The sequence below is a fragment of the Patagioenas fasciata genome, chromosome 3 (assembly GCF_037038585.1).
Source record: "Patagioenas fasciata isolate bPatFas1 chromosome 3, bPatFas1.hap1, whole genome shotgun sequence".
Taxonomy (NCBI): domain Eukaryota; kingdom Metazoa; phylum Chordata; class Aves; order Columbiformes; family Columbidae; genus Patagioenas; species Patagioenas fasciata.
The window spans coordinates 83,247,439-83,263,011 of record NC_092522.1 but is presented as its reverse complement, the minus strand read 5'-3'; the positions used below and the strand labels follow the sequence as shown (position 1 = coordinate 83,263,011).

General features: G+C 35.7%; 1 protein-coding gene across 6 annotated transcripts in view; it reads right to left on the bottom strand.

Moving 5' to 3' along the window:
- Positions 1 to 15,573, bottom strand: part of FBXL4 (F-box and leucine rich repeat protein 4) — a 63,592-nt gene that overhangs the window by 22,480 nt on the left and 25,539 nt on the right. For all 6 annotated transcript variants that reach the window (XM_071806718.1, XM_065834607.2, XM_071806717.1 and 3 more), the window contains one exon: positions 6,217 to 6,430. In XM_071806718.1, the coding sequence (XP_071662819.1) occupies positions 6,217 to 6,430 (214 nt within the window). The remainder of the gene's footprint in view (positions 1 to 6,216; positions 6,431 to 15,573) is intronic.

The window sequence follows — 15,573 nt, the reverse complement described above, 5'->3', positions numbered from 1 at the left end:
TAAATTCTGAATACTGGTTTTTTCCTCCCTTTGGCACTATATAGCACAAGAAGAATGCCAAAAATAAATTTTTTGTATGTGGGGGTTCTTTTGACACAGTCTGTGAAAGAACTACATCAGAAATTACTTGGCATCTGCTATTCTAATACAGTAATTAAAAACCACATCAGATGCAAAGCCAGAATTCTGTAAATATCTACTACAATGTTCGTTTTGAAAGGTGTGACAAGGTAAATCAATACTGCCTACAAAAAAATAAAAAAAAAATCTGTTACATTAATTTCAAGGTCTTGTACCTCAACATCTAAAAAACAACCTACAATAAAGGTACAATAGTCCCCAAAAGCAATCACTCTCACAGAAAGCAGAATTGAATAAAATTATAATACTGACACAAAAGGTAATGGTGAAATGCACTTCTTTTTAAAGCTGCTCCAGCAAAGAAACTGTAAAATATGCTTCTGGTCACACGACATGTGTGCCTATAAACACATAAGAACCATTGGTTTAACCAGTTAAAGAAGAGCACAAAATTAACTTTAGATACTTACACAGTGCTAGCTTTAGTTTTCAGGAACCTGTTTGCTTCCCAAAAAGTACTCATTTTCAGATTATCATTTATTACCATAATCACAAATGTATTTAAGTGATACCTTGTGGATGAAGACATTAATGTAGACAATTTACATTTATAGATTCAAAATAAACATGGTGGCAAATCCATTTTTCTCTACAGTTTAAACTAGCAGGAAGTCTATTCCCCCTCAAGTATCCATGCAGCTATCAGAGAAGAAATATGATGAAAACTGTGAGAATTGGAACATATTTCTTAAAAATCAGCTCCCCCCTTCTTCCCCTCCTAACGTACTTGGATTATTGGACCATTTTTGAGATGAAGAACTGGACAGTGATAAAACTTTTGCCTCCAAATCTTTACGGCATAGTTTTAAAAACAGATGCAATATGAACATTGTATGAGCATCATGCCGGTATCATTCAATATATTCATCAATGACTTGGATGAGGGAATAGAGTGTACTATCAGCAAGTTTGCTGATGACATCAAACTGGGAGGAGTGGCTGACACACCTCAGCTCTCAGAAGTATAACATAACTCCTAAGAGGTTATTTCTGAAAACTCTGTGGAATGATTTTATGGCAGCATTAACTTTTACATTACTCATGGCATAAGAAAGTAAGAGCTGTTACATTTACTGATAAGATTCTTACACCACTTCTGATATCTAAAATTGTCAATGACCTTTCTTCCAGTTGCGCAAGTTCCAAGTTTGCTCTTGTTCAAATATATCAGAGATATAATTTATAAATAAAACACTTGCTTTGAAATGTGTGCAAAACAAAGTCCTTTGTCCATTGTAATTTGATTTAAATTTAGTTCATTTTGTATTTCAATTATAACTGTAATACAAACTTAACTCTTTATTCACACATTATAAAGAATTGAGAACATCACACAATATCAAATACATAATCTTACATTAAAATTTACACCCAACAATAAGGAGATGGTCAAGTTCTCCTACTGTATTTGTGGCTTTGCTTTATTTAAAATACAGTTTTGGTTGCATTATTTATATGGATGGAATACTTCATTACAATCATTAAATCAAGATAATATTCATACTCAAACCATAAAGATGTGCATTGCCATTTACTGTACACAATAGTACCTTCATTGTTCATTGTATTCTTCATATGTATCAATGCCAAGAAGTGCTTAAATTATGCTGTGAATATACTCCAAATGAATAAACATTAAGGAGTCATGTATCAGCAAATACCAAAACCACCACAAAAATCCCACAACTACAATTAGCGGTCTTGAGCTAGCAGAAATTAGATTTAGAAAATGTTGGGGTTACTTTCTCGTAGCAAGTTACAGATTATTTCAAGCATATACAGAATCAAACAAGCTTTAAGTACAAAATTAAAGCACTGAAAAAATGAGCTGCATTGAGTAGACAGGAGTATAGTGATGCACGACAATTTTTTTTTCCTCCTTTCTTTCTTGTTTGTCCTGGAACAAATTACTGAAAGTCAGTGTACTTTCCTCCTTGTAACATAGAGGCTGGAATAATTCAAGGGTGGTAGAAGCTTCTATTCAGAGGTCTGAAACTGATTTTGTACACAGTAAGTCAAGGAAATATCATTATATATGGCCTTAAGAATCAGCAGGGTTAGGACCAAAGACCACACACTCCTCCAGATGGTACAGCCATCTTCCAAAGTAGCAATGCAGTGATTTTGGTGCCAGAGATAGTAAGCAGCAGAACACCAGAATTGCCTCTTACACTAAAAACGTACACTTCGCAGCTCTGATTACAGAGACAATGGGAATAATTTTCAATACAAAGAAAACAGCTAAAATAACAAGAAACTGTCATAACAATTGCTCAGACGTTACATAAGATGTTGTCAATTTTATTAAGTTTCCATTTGCCTCGAAATCTGTTCTTCTGTACCTAACAGGTAAAATCATTAACAATAGTCAATTTACTGTAGAGTATATCCTCAGAATTCATCCATTAGTGGCATAATAATCATAGACAAACACAACAAATACTTTAAATCTTAAAAGCAATTTTCCTCTCTTTTAATTTTTTTTTTTTATTTAGCATTAAAAGAAGGAAAGAGTACTGCTAGATGTAGTCTGAGAAGGGAGATCCTACAGATTGGGCAGGTACATAAATTTGGGTTTGTTTAATCAAAATATCATTGTTTTTATTTAGATGTTAATGCTGTACTTCGTAAAGCATCATGCAAAACACAAGCAGCTTTATCAACATACTGACAAGAAGGATGGAGAATCCTCATATCATTTCCTACGATATTTATTCACGCACCCAAATTCACAACCAAAAGAACGTGTTGTACCATTTACCCAGATGTCCCCTAACAAAACACTGCATTTGCAACCAAGGTTGACAACTGTGGAGTAGGAAAATGATCCCTTTTTCATTGCCATCACAAATAACATGCAGAAAGGGGCCCTCTTAAAAGTCCTGTTTTGCTTTTCTTCTTCTCTTCAGTGTTCCCCTTTTAAAAACCATGATCACTTCCCTTAAATCATTCAACTTCAGTGTTCACCTTGATCAACCATAACAATAAATTCATCAGTGTTTACAAGCATAAGAAGTAGTCCCAGTCCTCATTAGATCTAATTTGACTATGCTTCAACTCCAGTGACTGCAGCAAGATACAAAGACATTTACCATACCCCATTAGAGAACTCATTTTGGGCCACCCTTTAACCTACTTGTTCTCTGCATGTTCATTCCCTCTTCATATTTTGGTAATTACCTCAAAATTCTCACTAATATCAAAATCATATCAACTGATTTTTAGAATCAGGTTGGTTAACACAGGATGAAGAAGGATGCCATCTGTCAAAAAAAATGACAACACATTGATAATTATGGTAGGACTTGGACCTTTCTCCTTCTATTATAGAATACGATGCAAGAAGAAAATTCAGATCGAGAGACTTAGTACTTTTTCTTTCTTTGGTTTATTTTTAAGGAAAAGAAGAGGAGAAAACCACTGATTCATTTAGGAAAACAGTGGTCTAAATGGAAAAAAAAAAGGTTTTCTTTTGGTTTCTTTTTTTTGGATTTTGAGACAGAACTTTTACAGAGGACCATAACACACATCAGCTCTGTTCTTCTCACCTTCCTACTAACTTTCTCTCAATAATCACATACTTGTTATCAGTTAGCAGTTTTCCTTAGTGGATTCATGGCCTCAGATTCTTTTCTCCAAGCAGGTCCAGTTAGCAACAATACAACATCAAGCTCTTGATTAAACATTAGCTTTGTTCCCTTGTTTGTTTCTTAAAAGCTCCAACACTGAAGACCCAAAAAAGAAGCAGTAGTAGAAAAAATTTCACAAAAAAAAAAAAAATCAAGAATACTACTATACTACAATTCTTCAGTAAGTTTTAGAGAAGTCTAAATCACTCCAGAGCATGCTTGATTAATGTATCTATCCCACCTTTCTTGCATCTAGACATCAGTTACTACTCAACAGCTCTGTATCAGCTGAAGAGTACAGAAGGAACAGCAGCCTCTTTTGTACAGAAAAACAAAGATTTGCATTAGGGGAAGCTAATGGAGAGAGAGGTAATGTTATTTCTGTAAATCTGTGATCTTTGTAACTCTAATCCTCTAGCTTAAATCCTATGCTACATCTTCATCCTGTCTCTTTTACTTTTCCATCTGTGACACACAATGTATATTGTTAAGTGCCTTCATATTAACAAGCAACACAAAAGCATCCTCTCCCATTTACCTGTTTAGATTTCTGGAAATTTTTCTTCCATGGTTTGTTAGGAACAGTGCCTTTTGCTTATACTGATGTATAAAACAGAAGCACAGCCTTAAGGAAGCTTGATTATGAATGAACTTGTAAGCTACAAGCAGATGCATGTCCATACACATGAAAGGTAGATATCAATCTTCACAATTTAAGGGGTTCAAAGTCAGGGAAGTTCACCACCTACGTTCAGTCTAATCTCAAGTTCTGTTCAGCAAAGTGATAGCTGAGCACAGAGAGTTACCAAGAATTTTCAGTGTATGCCTCAGCTGCTGCACTATTACATACATGAAGCCTCAAACTTTAGAAGTTACCTGAGTAGAATTGAACAGATTATGATCAGTCAACAGTAGAAAAAATAAAGTTATACAATCTTTATCTTTGATTCAATGATTTTTTTTTCAGATCTTAAAAAGCCTTGTGAAGTACAGAGCACACACTTTAAGTGAGGTAAGGAGATCTATCAAGATTTACAGAAAGTCTAGCAAGAGACAAACAGAACAGATGTGCCCAAGGTACTGACTCCGAGCTCTCTATAAAAGGCACTTCAAAGCAGGGCTCACCAAACCATTTTTTAGTTTGAAGAAAACCATAATTGTTTCAATACACAGAGTAACGAGTTACTGAGGGGCACTGGCTTCATAGTGACTGGCTGCTTACCCCAGAGCAAATGCCAATCATTGCAGGTAGCCTACCCTTTGATTTAATTACTATTCATTACCAAATCACCCTTACAGACAGCTAGTTAGACCCTGGACACAAACATACATATGATTTACCCCCCCCCAAAAAAAAGACAAGAAGATGCAACTAACTTTGTAGCATGTGTGTTCAGTGTGAACTGCTTATAAACAAAATCAGGTGCTACAACTTCAGATGCCCCTTTGACATCTCATAAACAGAACCTACTGTTACAGCTTCTGTTCCTCTGTTCACTTACAGCTTAACACTCCACACAATCCGGTCTCTCAACCTCACTTCCATGTACCAAAACCATAACTAAAAGTAACACACACAATCAAACTTCTCTGAAAATGTTTATCTTAGAACCAAAAAGCTATAAAGAAAAACCTGCGGAGCCACAGTTTTCTCCTCTTTTTGGAGCTCTACTAAGCAGTAGCTTTTGCAACAAGAGAAGCACAAGTGTGAGAGCTTCCACGAAAACAGAGTAGCAAGGTTGTGATACATGAGTGATGTAGCTAGTAAGAAGTAGTAGAATGGCTTCCCATTCAAATTGCTGTTATTTACTAGGATACGACATCTGTAAAATGTAGTAAACTACAATGATCTTCTCAACTGTAGCGTATAAAACCATTCCATCTTAGGCAGGAAATATGCTGCAGCAAACAATAACAACCCTGATTTGTGTAGTTGAGTAACTGTGTAAAGAAGTAATTTTTACACTGTATTTTTTTTAAATGTGTTCCATGTCTCAAATACTGCTAATATACAAAGATGGTAGGGATATAGCAATTAGTAAATCATTCTAAAGGAGAAAATGTTGATAGTTACAGTAGGTTACTAAATAGGGTAATTTCCCAATTACATTGCCAAATACAGTCTGTCTGGAATATACTTCAAAACAAGAGAAAACCTTTCACATTCATGATTTAACTATATTGTTTAAAACAGCCAGTGAAAAATCACCAATCTTCCACACAAGTTAAAACATGCCGGTTTTAAATTTATTTTCAGTAAATCCAGAAGCTATTTTGAAAATTAAAAAAAAAATACTATGTTTCTTGAAACTACCTTTGAATTGTCTTGATTTGCTTCTGAATTTACATGCAAAATTCTTCTTCATTAATGAAAAACAAACAAACAAACAACTTTACCAAGACCAAAAGTCTTTATTGCAAAGGTTAAAAAAATACTTGTTCCTACCTCCACTTTTGTTCGGTAGAGAATGAGACGCTTTAGGTTGCCCACTTTGGCTATGTGGTTGAAAGCCTGAGGTGGTATTTTATCACATGATGAGAGATTTAACTCCTGAAGATTTGGACACATTTCAGTGATGACCTCCAAACATGTTTCATTGAGGAAATGGCCACAAGACAACTCAAGACGTACTAGTTCAGAGCCACAAACTTTCAAGAACCTGTAAAAAAAACATATTTTAAGCGAAAAACAAACGTACTTTCAGGTGAGAGTCTGAATACTGTCAAAACCTTAAGCAAGCAAACCAAAAAACAGTTCCTTTAAACGAAAAGTTTGCAGACCACAGCTCTTACGTGACCTCAATTAACAGAAAACATGATTAAGTTAAAGTAAATTAATCATCATCACTCTGAAGAAGTTATTTCTGAATCAAATCTGTACAATTCCAGAAGAGACCAAACTAATTAGGTTTTGAGTCAGAGAGCAATATTCAAAAACCCAAGGCAGCTTGAGAGTCAAGTCTGTTTCATCAGCGTTAATGTGATACTGTACATAACACGGATATTCTACAGTTTGTACAGAGGAATATTTGACTACATACCTTATAAGAAATACAGAAGGCTACATAATGTTATACATGGCGTAAGGAGACTAATGTCACTAAACAGCCTTAAAAAGCCATTCTGTCTTGAAAATAAATTGCAAAAGAATCACTGGGAGTGAGAACAGCAGAGTGTGGGCTTATCAAATTAACAAGTCTTGAAAACTCTCTTTTGGTTTAGAAAGTTGGAACATGCTTTCTTCTTGCCATTTACTCTGAGCCAATGGAGCAAAGTACCACAGAGATGATGTCTGAAATGCTTTTAAACAGTCCCAAAGCCAACTTTGACAATGGTCTGCAAGTTTCCACCAATAATTTCATATTTATCTCAGAAAAATCTGCAAATGCAAAAAATGAGGTTAAACAAATACTTTTAAATGGATTAAATATCCAAGCTAAGTATTTTAAGACCTTCAGAAAAACTTCTAATTCCTTTCATTACCAAGTGAGTCAAAATCAACACTTTGTAGTTGTTCTCACACATGAGATTCCTGAGGACTATTTCCCATTACTTTCATTTGAATTATAAAAATTTAAGATATTAGAAGACAAAATATCCAAAATTTAGAAACTTTGATGGTCTCTGCATGAATTACACCTGTCAGAGATCTCGTGTCAGAAACTCAAGCTCTGTTATATCTAATCCAAGCTTTAATTAAAAACACAAAAGCTTATGTCCCTTTTTATTGCAAAGATAACCTCCAAACTGTGAATCAATCACTAGGCTTGTAAGTTTGGTATTTAATAGGAAAAAAACCCCACACGTTTGCAGTGATTTTGTTATACTTTAAGTTCCTCCAGTAGAAAAAACCTAAGTTCCTAACCAACGAATTGCAAAGAGTCACCTTTTTTACTTCCAAGAATCACAGAGCTACTTGGGACAGAGCACGAATTAGTTTCTCATAACAAATATTCTGATCTGGTCTATTACCAGCTCTGTTCTACAAGAAACTTCATGCAAACAAAGCAGCTTTATGTTCTGACACTTTCACTGCAAATTAAGTATTACTTTGGGGTTTTAACTGATGCAATAGAAATGCCAGAGAGACATGACACTTCTGCTTGCACAAAAGCTCCTACTGCTACAACTGAACAGATATCAGCCTTCCCAAGCCTGTGCTCTTGCTGAAACTTCAGATGAAAAAGCTGCTGGTCTCAAAAGCAGGCACATTTGGGTAGGCATTCCTCAATGACACTAACAGTAGTGCAGGAGTTAAAGCTCATCTTTCAAGATCCAAGCTTTCAAATCTTTTCCTTTCCTTATTTTTTTCATTACTCACTCAAGTCATACTTGCCATTCGTCATCACCTTTGTTTACTCCTTTCATCTCTTTCCATCTTGCACATTACACAGCTCTAGCTTGATAACGCAGATCCTATGCAATACAGATGCCACCCTGGCATCTCCATCTCTGGAGGTTTCCAAGAGTCACCTGGAACCTTGACTGACCTGATCTAGTGCTGGGGACACTGGTACTTCAAGTGGGAGCTTGGAGTAGACGACCTTCAGAGATCCCTAACATCCACCATTTCTATGAGCCTATGCAAACAGAAACAAAGAGAGGGTCTGAGACATGAAAGGGGGGGACATAAGCCCCAGAGCCACAGGGGTTCTGCTAAGTAAGGCCTTAAAATCTCCTCTTCCACTACTTGTGGCTAACTCTGCAGTCTCTCCTTAGAATCTATTTTAGCTTGTAAAATCAGAGTTTATCAAATATCAAGCACTTATTCGCTGTTTTCATACTGGATACAGTGAATTCCCCTAGTCCAGTAAACCACCTTCTGGGAGTGTCAGAGCTGAAGTGACACAACAATTCACAACAACTAGCATCAGGTATTTAAACATTAGACTGCTATTTTAGGCTAGCAATAGAGTTCAACACTGCCATGAAAAAATACAGGATGGAAATCCCCTGGAAATCAGAGTAGAGACATATGGATTCATTGCTGATTACCAATTAGCCAATTCCTCTATTTAATGAGTGCTTTAATAATATTCACACAGTTTCTTTCATCAACAAATTACCAGGTTTGTTTGAATGGTGATATTTTCCATAAAACCTTGTCAATCGCCACTTATTATACCTCCAGCTTTTAATTTGCTAACGGATAAATATTTTATGAATTACTCCATTACAATAATGGATGTTATGTTAACTACCGTATAATTTAGCAGGGCTTGGTTGTTACAAATGTTGGTACAGATCAATGTTTTTCTCCTTCTAGGACCATTAAAAGTTAACATTACCAAGTCAGGGAAACACTCATTTAAGCCTCTAGACTTGGAGAAGAACTCCAGGCTCACCAGCTTGAAGAGTTATTATTCTCCTAACTTTTCATTTAAGTTCATTACACTTGAAACACACAGGCAGAGAAAACACAGTGATAGCAACAAACACTGCACTTCATGGCTTTGCTGCCTTTTTGGAAAACGTTATTTAGGAGACATTGAACAGAAAGGCAAGGGAGATAAGTGACACACAGTGTGGTAACAAGAATGAGCTGGCAGGCATGAAGTGAAAAGATAAACAGGAGGAGGAATTTGTGGAAGTCACCAACCAGCACAGGATGGAGAACATGAGGCAGAACTGTAGAGTTCTCTGAAGGATCCAAGCACCTCAACCTTTGTTTGCACTTAGCAAAAACCCCCATCCTGAGCAGTCTGTTAACGGCTTTCTACATGGAGCTGCAAAGCTACATGACAAGGTAGAACGTGGGGTCTCACACTTTCAGAATATTGTCTTCATACTTCTGAGGCTTGACACTGGATGCCTGGCTCTGACTTGGATCATCTGAAAACAAACAACTTCCAAAAAAGCACCTTTTACTCAAATCAACATTTCTTCACATATCTCTCCTTTAATCACCAAGGACTGACTGGTTCCTGGTTTTAGTCTCTCCTCCTTTCTGCACAGTCATCCATCCCTTTAGTTTTGCTTTTATTATCAATATTTTCTGCACAAAATTTTTGAAGTTATTTCCCTTTATCCCTTTATGTTTATTGTATGATTGACTAAACCTAGAGTAATGTGAAGACGTACATTTATTTTGCTAGACGCCATATTGGGTCTTTCCCTCTTAATTTCATCCTCATTCTAGACTACAGTATTTTAGCGGGGTTTTTTTGTTTGTTTTCGTGTGTGTGTGTTTGTTGTTTGGGTAGTGGTTTTTTTTGGGGTGGGCACAGTGAGCAGGGGGTGGCAGTGGTTGTTTTTTGTTTGGTTTGGGATTTTTGGTTTGGTTTTTTTGTTTTGTTTTTTTGGGGGTTTTTTTGGGTTTTTTTTAATTAAAAAAAAAAAAAAAAATCACTTTCTATCCCCTTCTGCCTGCTCTCAAGAACTGTTTCTTATTTCTCCCCCCTTCAGTTTCAGCTTTTGGGAAGTTAGTCCTAGTGAAATTCTTCTGAAACATCAAATATGTTTATTAGCAGTTAGGACGCCATTTGCTGATGCTGATGTTAAACGCATCATGATCCTAAGGACACTTAGTCTACTAACAGCTTCCAATCCTGTAATTCATGTCTGTATCATAAGCATATCCCATAAGCCTCCAAAATTCAAATATCAAGGTACAAGAGACAGTGCCCTTCATGTCAGAGCTGGTTGCAGAAGACCTCCCAAACAAAATCCTCAAAACAACTTTAGACATGTGCTTATGAGGGTACTGAACATACAGAATCACAGAATGTTAGGGATTGGAAGGGACCTCAAACAAAAAAGACGACCACTTGGATTTTATTCTTCCTCATCTTGAGGTGTTTTCTTTCTTACTGTAGTTCTATTAATATTATTACTCACCGAGACTTGGCAGAGGACTTCTAAATCTCAACTTGTCTTGCAGTTACAGTCTTGCATTTAATCCAAGGCCACACCAGAGGTACCATTCCTGTATCCCTAGCAGATTCTATTGTCTACTGTTCTAAAAATCTTCTACTTTTGCTTCAGTCTTCATAATGAAGGAGACTGTTTACTTACTTTACACAGGAGGCTTACATATTTGAACAAAAACAACATCTAACATGCTACGCAAGTTTAAACTTCATGCACTTTTCCATCTTCCTCCCCCAAACAACAAAGCACTTTCCTTCTCCTTTCAGTCAGTGAGTTGTATTCTGCTTTAGGCAGTTTCCAAAGTTGTGGTGACTGCATTTTTCATGAGGTCTTTTGATACTTCCATTCATCAGCACACACCAACTTCTGGCATCATGGTCTTTGCATTAATAGGGCAATTAATATAAAAAATTCCAAGTGCCTAATTGACTCTGGATCATAACACGCTACGCCAGCCTTACAGCAGAGATCTGAGGACCTAAAGAAACTTTAACAAATTTACTTATGCAATTTAAAAAAATGAGATTGGGCTTGTGGAATTACATTTTAACGTATTTCTTAAAGCCACGTCCAGATATTCTTATACTCACCATGATGTTTTTCCTTTTCGGACTGCTGTGTTATACAACAGCAGCAGCACGTAGTACAGAAAATTGTCATAAAGGTGTTCAGACTGGTATGACTGGAGAACAAACAGGTACACACAGGTGCAAGAGGATGAGAAAGAATAAATGGCAACATGAGGGCTGGTAGTGCAGTGTGTCCATGGAAGTTAGATTAGCGGGTCGTCAAGATCATTGAATGTGCAGTTTCTCAGGACATGCAGATTGGGACACGAAGGACGAAGGTGGCACAGAATGTTGAGCCTACAGGCTGGGCAAAATGGTTTGGACACATCAGCTGTCTTGGTGCATCTGAGCACGCACACAAGAGTGTGAGACTGACTAACATAATTTTGTTTTTAAAATGAGGTCACCTTCCCTTCCGCTAAAACATTCTAATTTTTACCATGTTATTTTCTACTCTACAAAGTATTAAACTTTTTGGTGGCTTTTTTTTGGTCAGGAAACCTTAAAACATTGCATGCAAGTAAGGAGAATATTAAGTACCTTGATCTTGTGCTTTTCTCAACACAGATTAAACTACTTCAATAAAAACATGCAAAACAAACATTAGTTAACCTAATTTACAGCAACCCTAGGTTTTACTAAAAAAATACGGAAATTTAAAAAAAGAGACAGATGTGATTTTTAAATTGCGAGTCCCTGTCACGTCACACATTACTCCTATTTTCTGTGACTGAGTCTTTTGATGCATGTTTCAGTAACTTCTCTGACCTTCCTGCTGGTTTGATTCGTTGCAAAGCCTCACCGAGCTAAACCTTGTCAAAACACACCTCTATTAAATAGCAACTAAAGCCTTCAAATGTTAACAGCAACAAAATTGTTATAGAAATATTCCTGGATGTGCTTGACATGCAAACACTGCATCACCAACCTGAAAATAAAACACTATTAATTCATTTTCACAGTATAGAATGTCAGAAATAAAATCCTTACACCTCAGATATTTAAAGCAAAAGAGTTTAAACAATCTAATGACATTATCAGTGATACAATAAAATCTGCATGCAGAACTCGTTTTTTAAACTGTCATTGTCCTTGAGCTGTTTAAACCTCAGAGCATTTCTTCATCATCTCGATATTCAGTATACCTCCAGCCAACTTGCCTCACTTTTCCTATATAGGTCTTATCCTCCAAGCTGATATTCCCCTGGCATGAAGAAATTCACCACATCTCTAATGCCAAGATAAATGTAGTGCTGCTTAGGCAACGCTTGCTGGGAAATCTTTGTTTTTTCCCTGTCACTTTGCATTCTAGACACCTGAGACTGCTCTGATACTCATTGAATTTGCCTTTTGCTCTGCTGGATACTTTTTAGTTCAATCTCAATGATAAAGTTTAGTTAATTTATATTATATGCTGAAATGAAAACTTTATGATAGCCATTTTTAGCCCTAAGGAGTAGATGTTATCAATAACTTAAAATACCTTCAGCTTTGCCTCAGGATGTTCATATGCCTGAAGCATTCTATCATCTCATGATAATACAGTATTTGCTTCAGTCACATTTCTTTAAATTACTCTTTACAAATTTTCTGCTTTCATATATTTTGGCAAGAAAATATATTTTTTCAACTACTTCTTACAATCATATCTATATGAACCTTTTAAAGCAACACACAAATTTACACAAGCTACTTCTTTTAAGACTGTTGTAGAAAACTACAGATAAAAACAGGTTTGAAAGATATTTGCCAAAATAAAAATCGAGCAAGAGTAACATTTAAACATGCCCTGAACTGCAGAAATCATAACATAAACTGAACAGTTATAAGAATGAAACTAACTCTACCAGTTTATAATTGAACAGTGCCAACTGTAACACAAAATTCTGAGAGAAGTGGAAAAAAAAAAAATAAAAAAAAAAAATAAAAAGTGGGGCCTGTAAAAGTGAAATGCCATTATCTATGAGAATAAGGTATTCTGGTTTTAGCATTTTGCTGCTTCTATACTGCATCAGTTTGTACTGTTTGTGAAGTTATGTACAAATTTCATTTAGCAAATAATGTGGGGTTTTTTTCACCTGGAATTGACAAATAGAGGTTGGCCTTACAAAAACAGCATAACAGATTCCTTCAAATTGTTACAACTTCTTGGAAGAATTTTCTATACCTCCAAGTAGTTGGTTTGACAGCCATTCATGGTCAGTTATGCAGTAACTTATCACAATATTTATAAACTTGAGGTATTGGCATAGGCAATTTAGGCTCATTTCAACTCAGTCTCAAGTTACAAGAAGACATTTTTCAACAATTAAATCCAAAATAAAATATATCTTGGTACTCTATAAGTACAGCTCACTGCCTTATTTAAAAATTTCAGTTGCAGAAAGAAGTAGAGAATACCAACACCAGAGAGGGAGGCAAATAGAGCAAGATAAAGAGAAATCAACAAACTGATTCAGAAACATTGACACAGAAGGCAGTAAGAGATTTTACACTAATAAATGTAGAGGTACATGTCTTTTACTGTTACACCTAAGTATTTCATTTCTGCAAAGGACAATTACAGTCTGAAAATTCAATTAAGTTTTTATCAACAGTTACCATCAGCAGGTAACCGATAAAAGCAGCAACATACTCTCCCCAGCCAACTGAGAACCTCCTCTGCAACACCCATATTCCTGAAGAATAAACTCGAAAGAAAATTTAAGGGTGAAACAGAATTCCCAGGAAAGTCAAATTATCTAAATTCTTTGGAAACTGTTTCACATAGTATCTTCCAGAACTCAGGCTGGGTGAGAAAGTTCTAAAGGAGAAGCTGTGGTAGGTCATGACTACATGTCCTGGATACTGCACCACCCACATGGTGGTGGTTTCTAAACAACAGCCACAGCAACAGAACTAAAATATTATTTGGTGGATTTCTCCTTCGAGGAACAGCATCTCTTACCAGGAAGCTACTTTTTTGGAGAAAGTTATGTTAATGCCTTCAAAAAGCAAGCGGTGTTCTAACAAGTCTATTGTATTAACAGACGCTTCCATAGCACACAAGAAGCAAATTTTCCTTTCCTGAAGGTCAGCAAATTTAACAGACATGCTGATGAAGAATATGGAAAGGAAAATTTGTGTTTGGAAATTCTGCTAGAGAAGACACTTCCACAGAACAAACTGTCGTAAAATTATTTCTACATTAAGAAAACTTTCAAAACCAGACATAGTTACCATGGAGAATTTTTGATTCAGAGGTGAAAATTCTGAGCAGAAGTCACACCTGAAAATTATTTAGCTTACAACTTTGTTTCAAAAATTTAAAATTGAACTGCATCTCCTACTCCCATACTGTGTATATCTCTTCCAAGTAACACCTTTTCCTAGAAATACAGATAACTTCACAATTGTATCAATGTCCAAGAACACTATTCCCCCTTGTTAAAAATAATCACCCATTATAATAAATATAAATTGATCGTGTTTATTCATAAATTTATTATTAGTCAAACTATGAATATCTATTATTTTAGAAATGCTAACTACAGGTAAGTGGTGTTCTTAGTTCAGCACTGAAGTTAAAAAAAAAAAGTCACTAGCAACAAAGCCATTTTCAACTAACTGGAAATGAGAAAAAACAGAACTGCAAAGTTTATAATTCTCTGAATTTAGATGTTCATCACTTTTGAGAGCACAAAATTTTCAGTAGTACTACATGTTCCAAAAAAAAAATCATTAAACTTTAAAAAAAATGCCATGAAGATGCACATACTTAAACTTTTCAAAAGACATTTAATAGCTAACCATCAGAAAGCAAACACTTCATGATTTCATAGTTGAATCCTCAATTAAAGCTTGCATATTTATCCTCTGCATAATGTGTCTAATATGAAATCCAAATTTAGGAGAAATGTTCGTACCCCAGTTCAATGACTAGCTGATGTTTATCTCCTTTTTCTACCAATAAGCACAAAAGAGCATAAGGCTCTTGGATTGTACTGGGAAGTCAAGAAAAAAGGAAGTGATACTCTCATCTTGACAAAAATATTTCTTTAAATCATTTTACTTCCCCAGGGAAGACACCCAGGCACCAAAGGTAGTAAAATGTTTGAAGACTTGATTTAAGCTTTTTATTCAGAAAACAAATGACAGTTAAGATGACTTTTTTAGATACATTAAACATTTCTGTTTCTTATCAATCAAGTTCTGCTTTCACCTGCCATTGCTGATTACCTCGTAGTTGAAGTAGCAATTTTTGCTTAAATGAAATGCATTGGTAGATGCTGTTTAACTAATGCAAACGAGCAAAGAAGCAAGAAATGATATGTTAAGAAAGCAAAGAACATGGCTGTTATACAGAGAAGAATCCCTGCAAATTT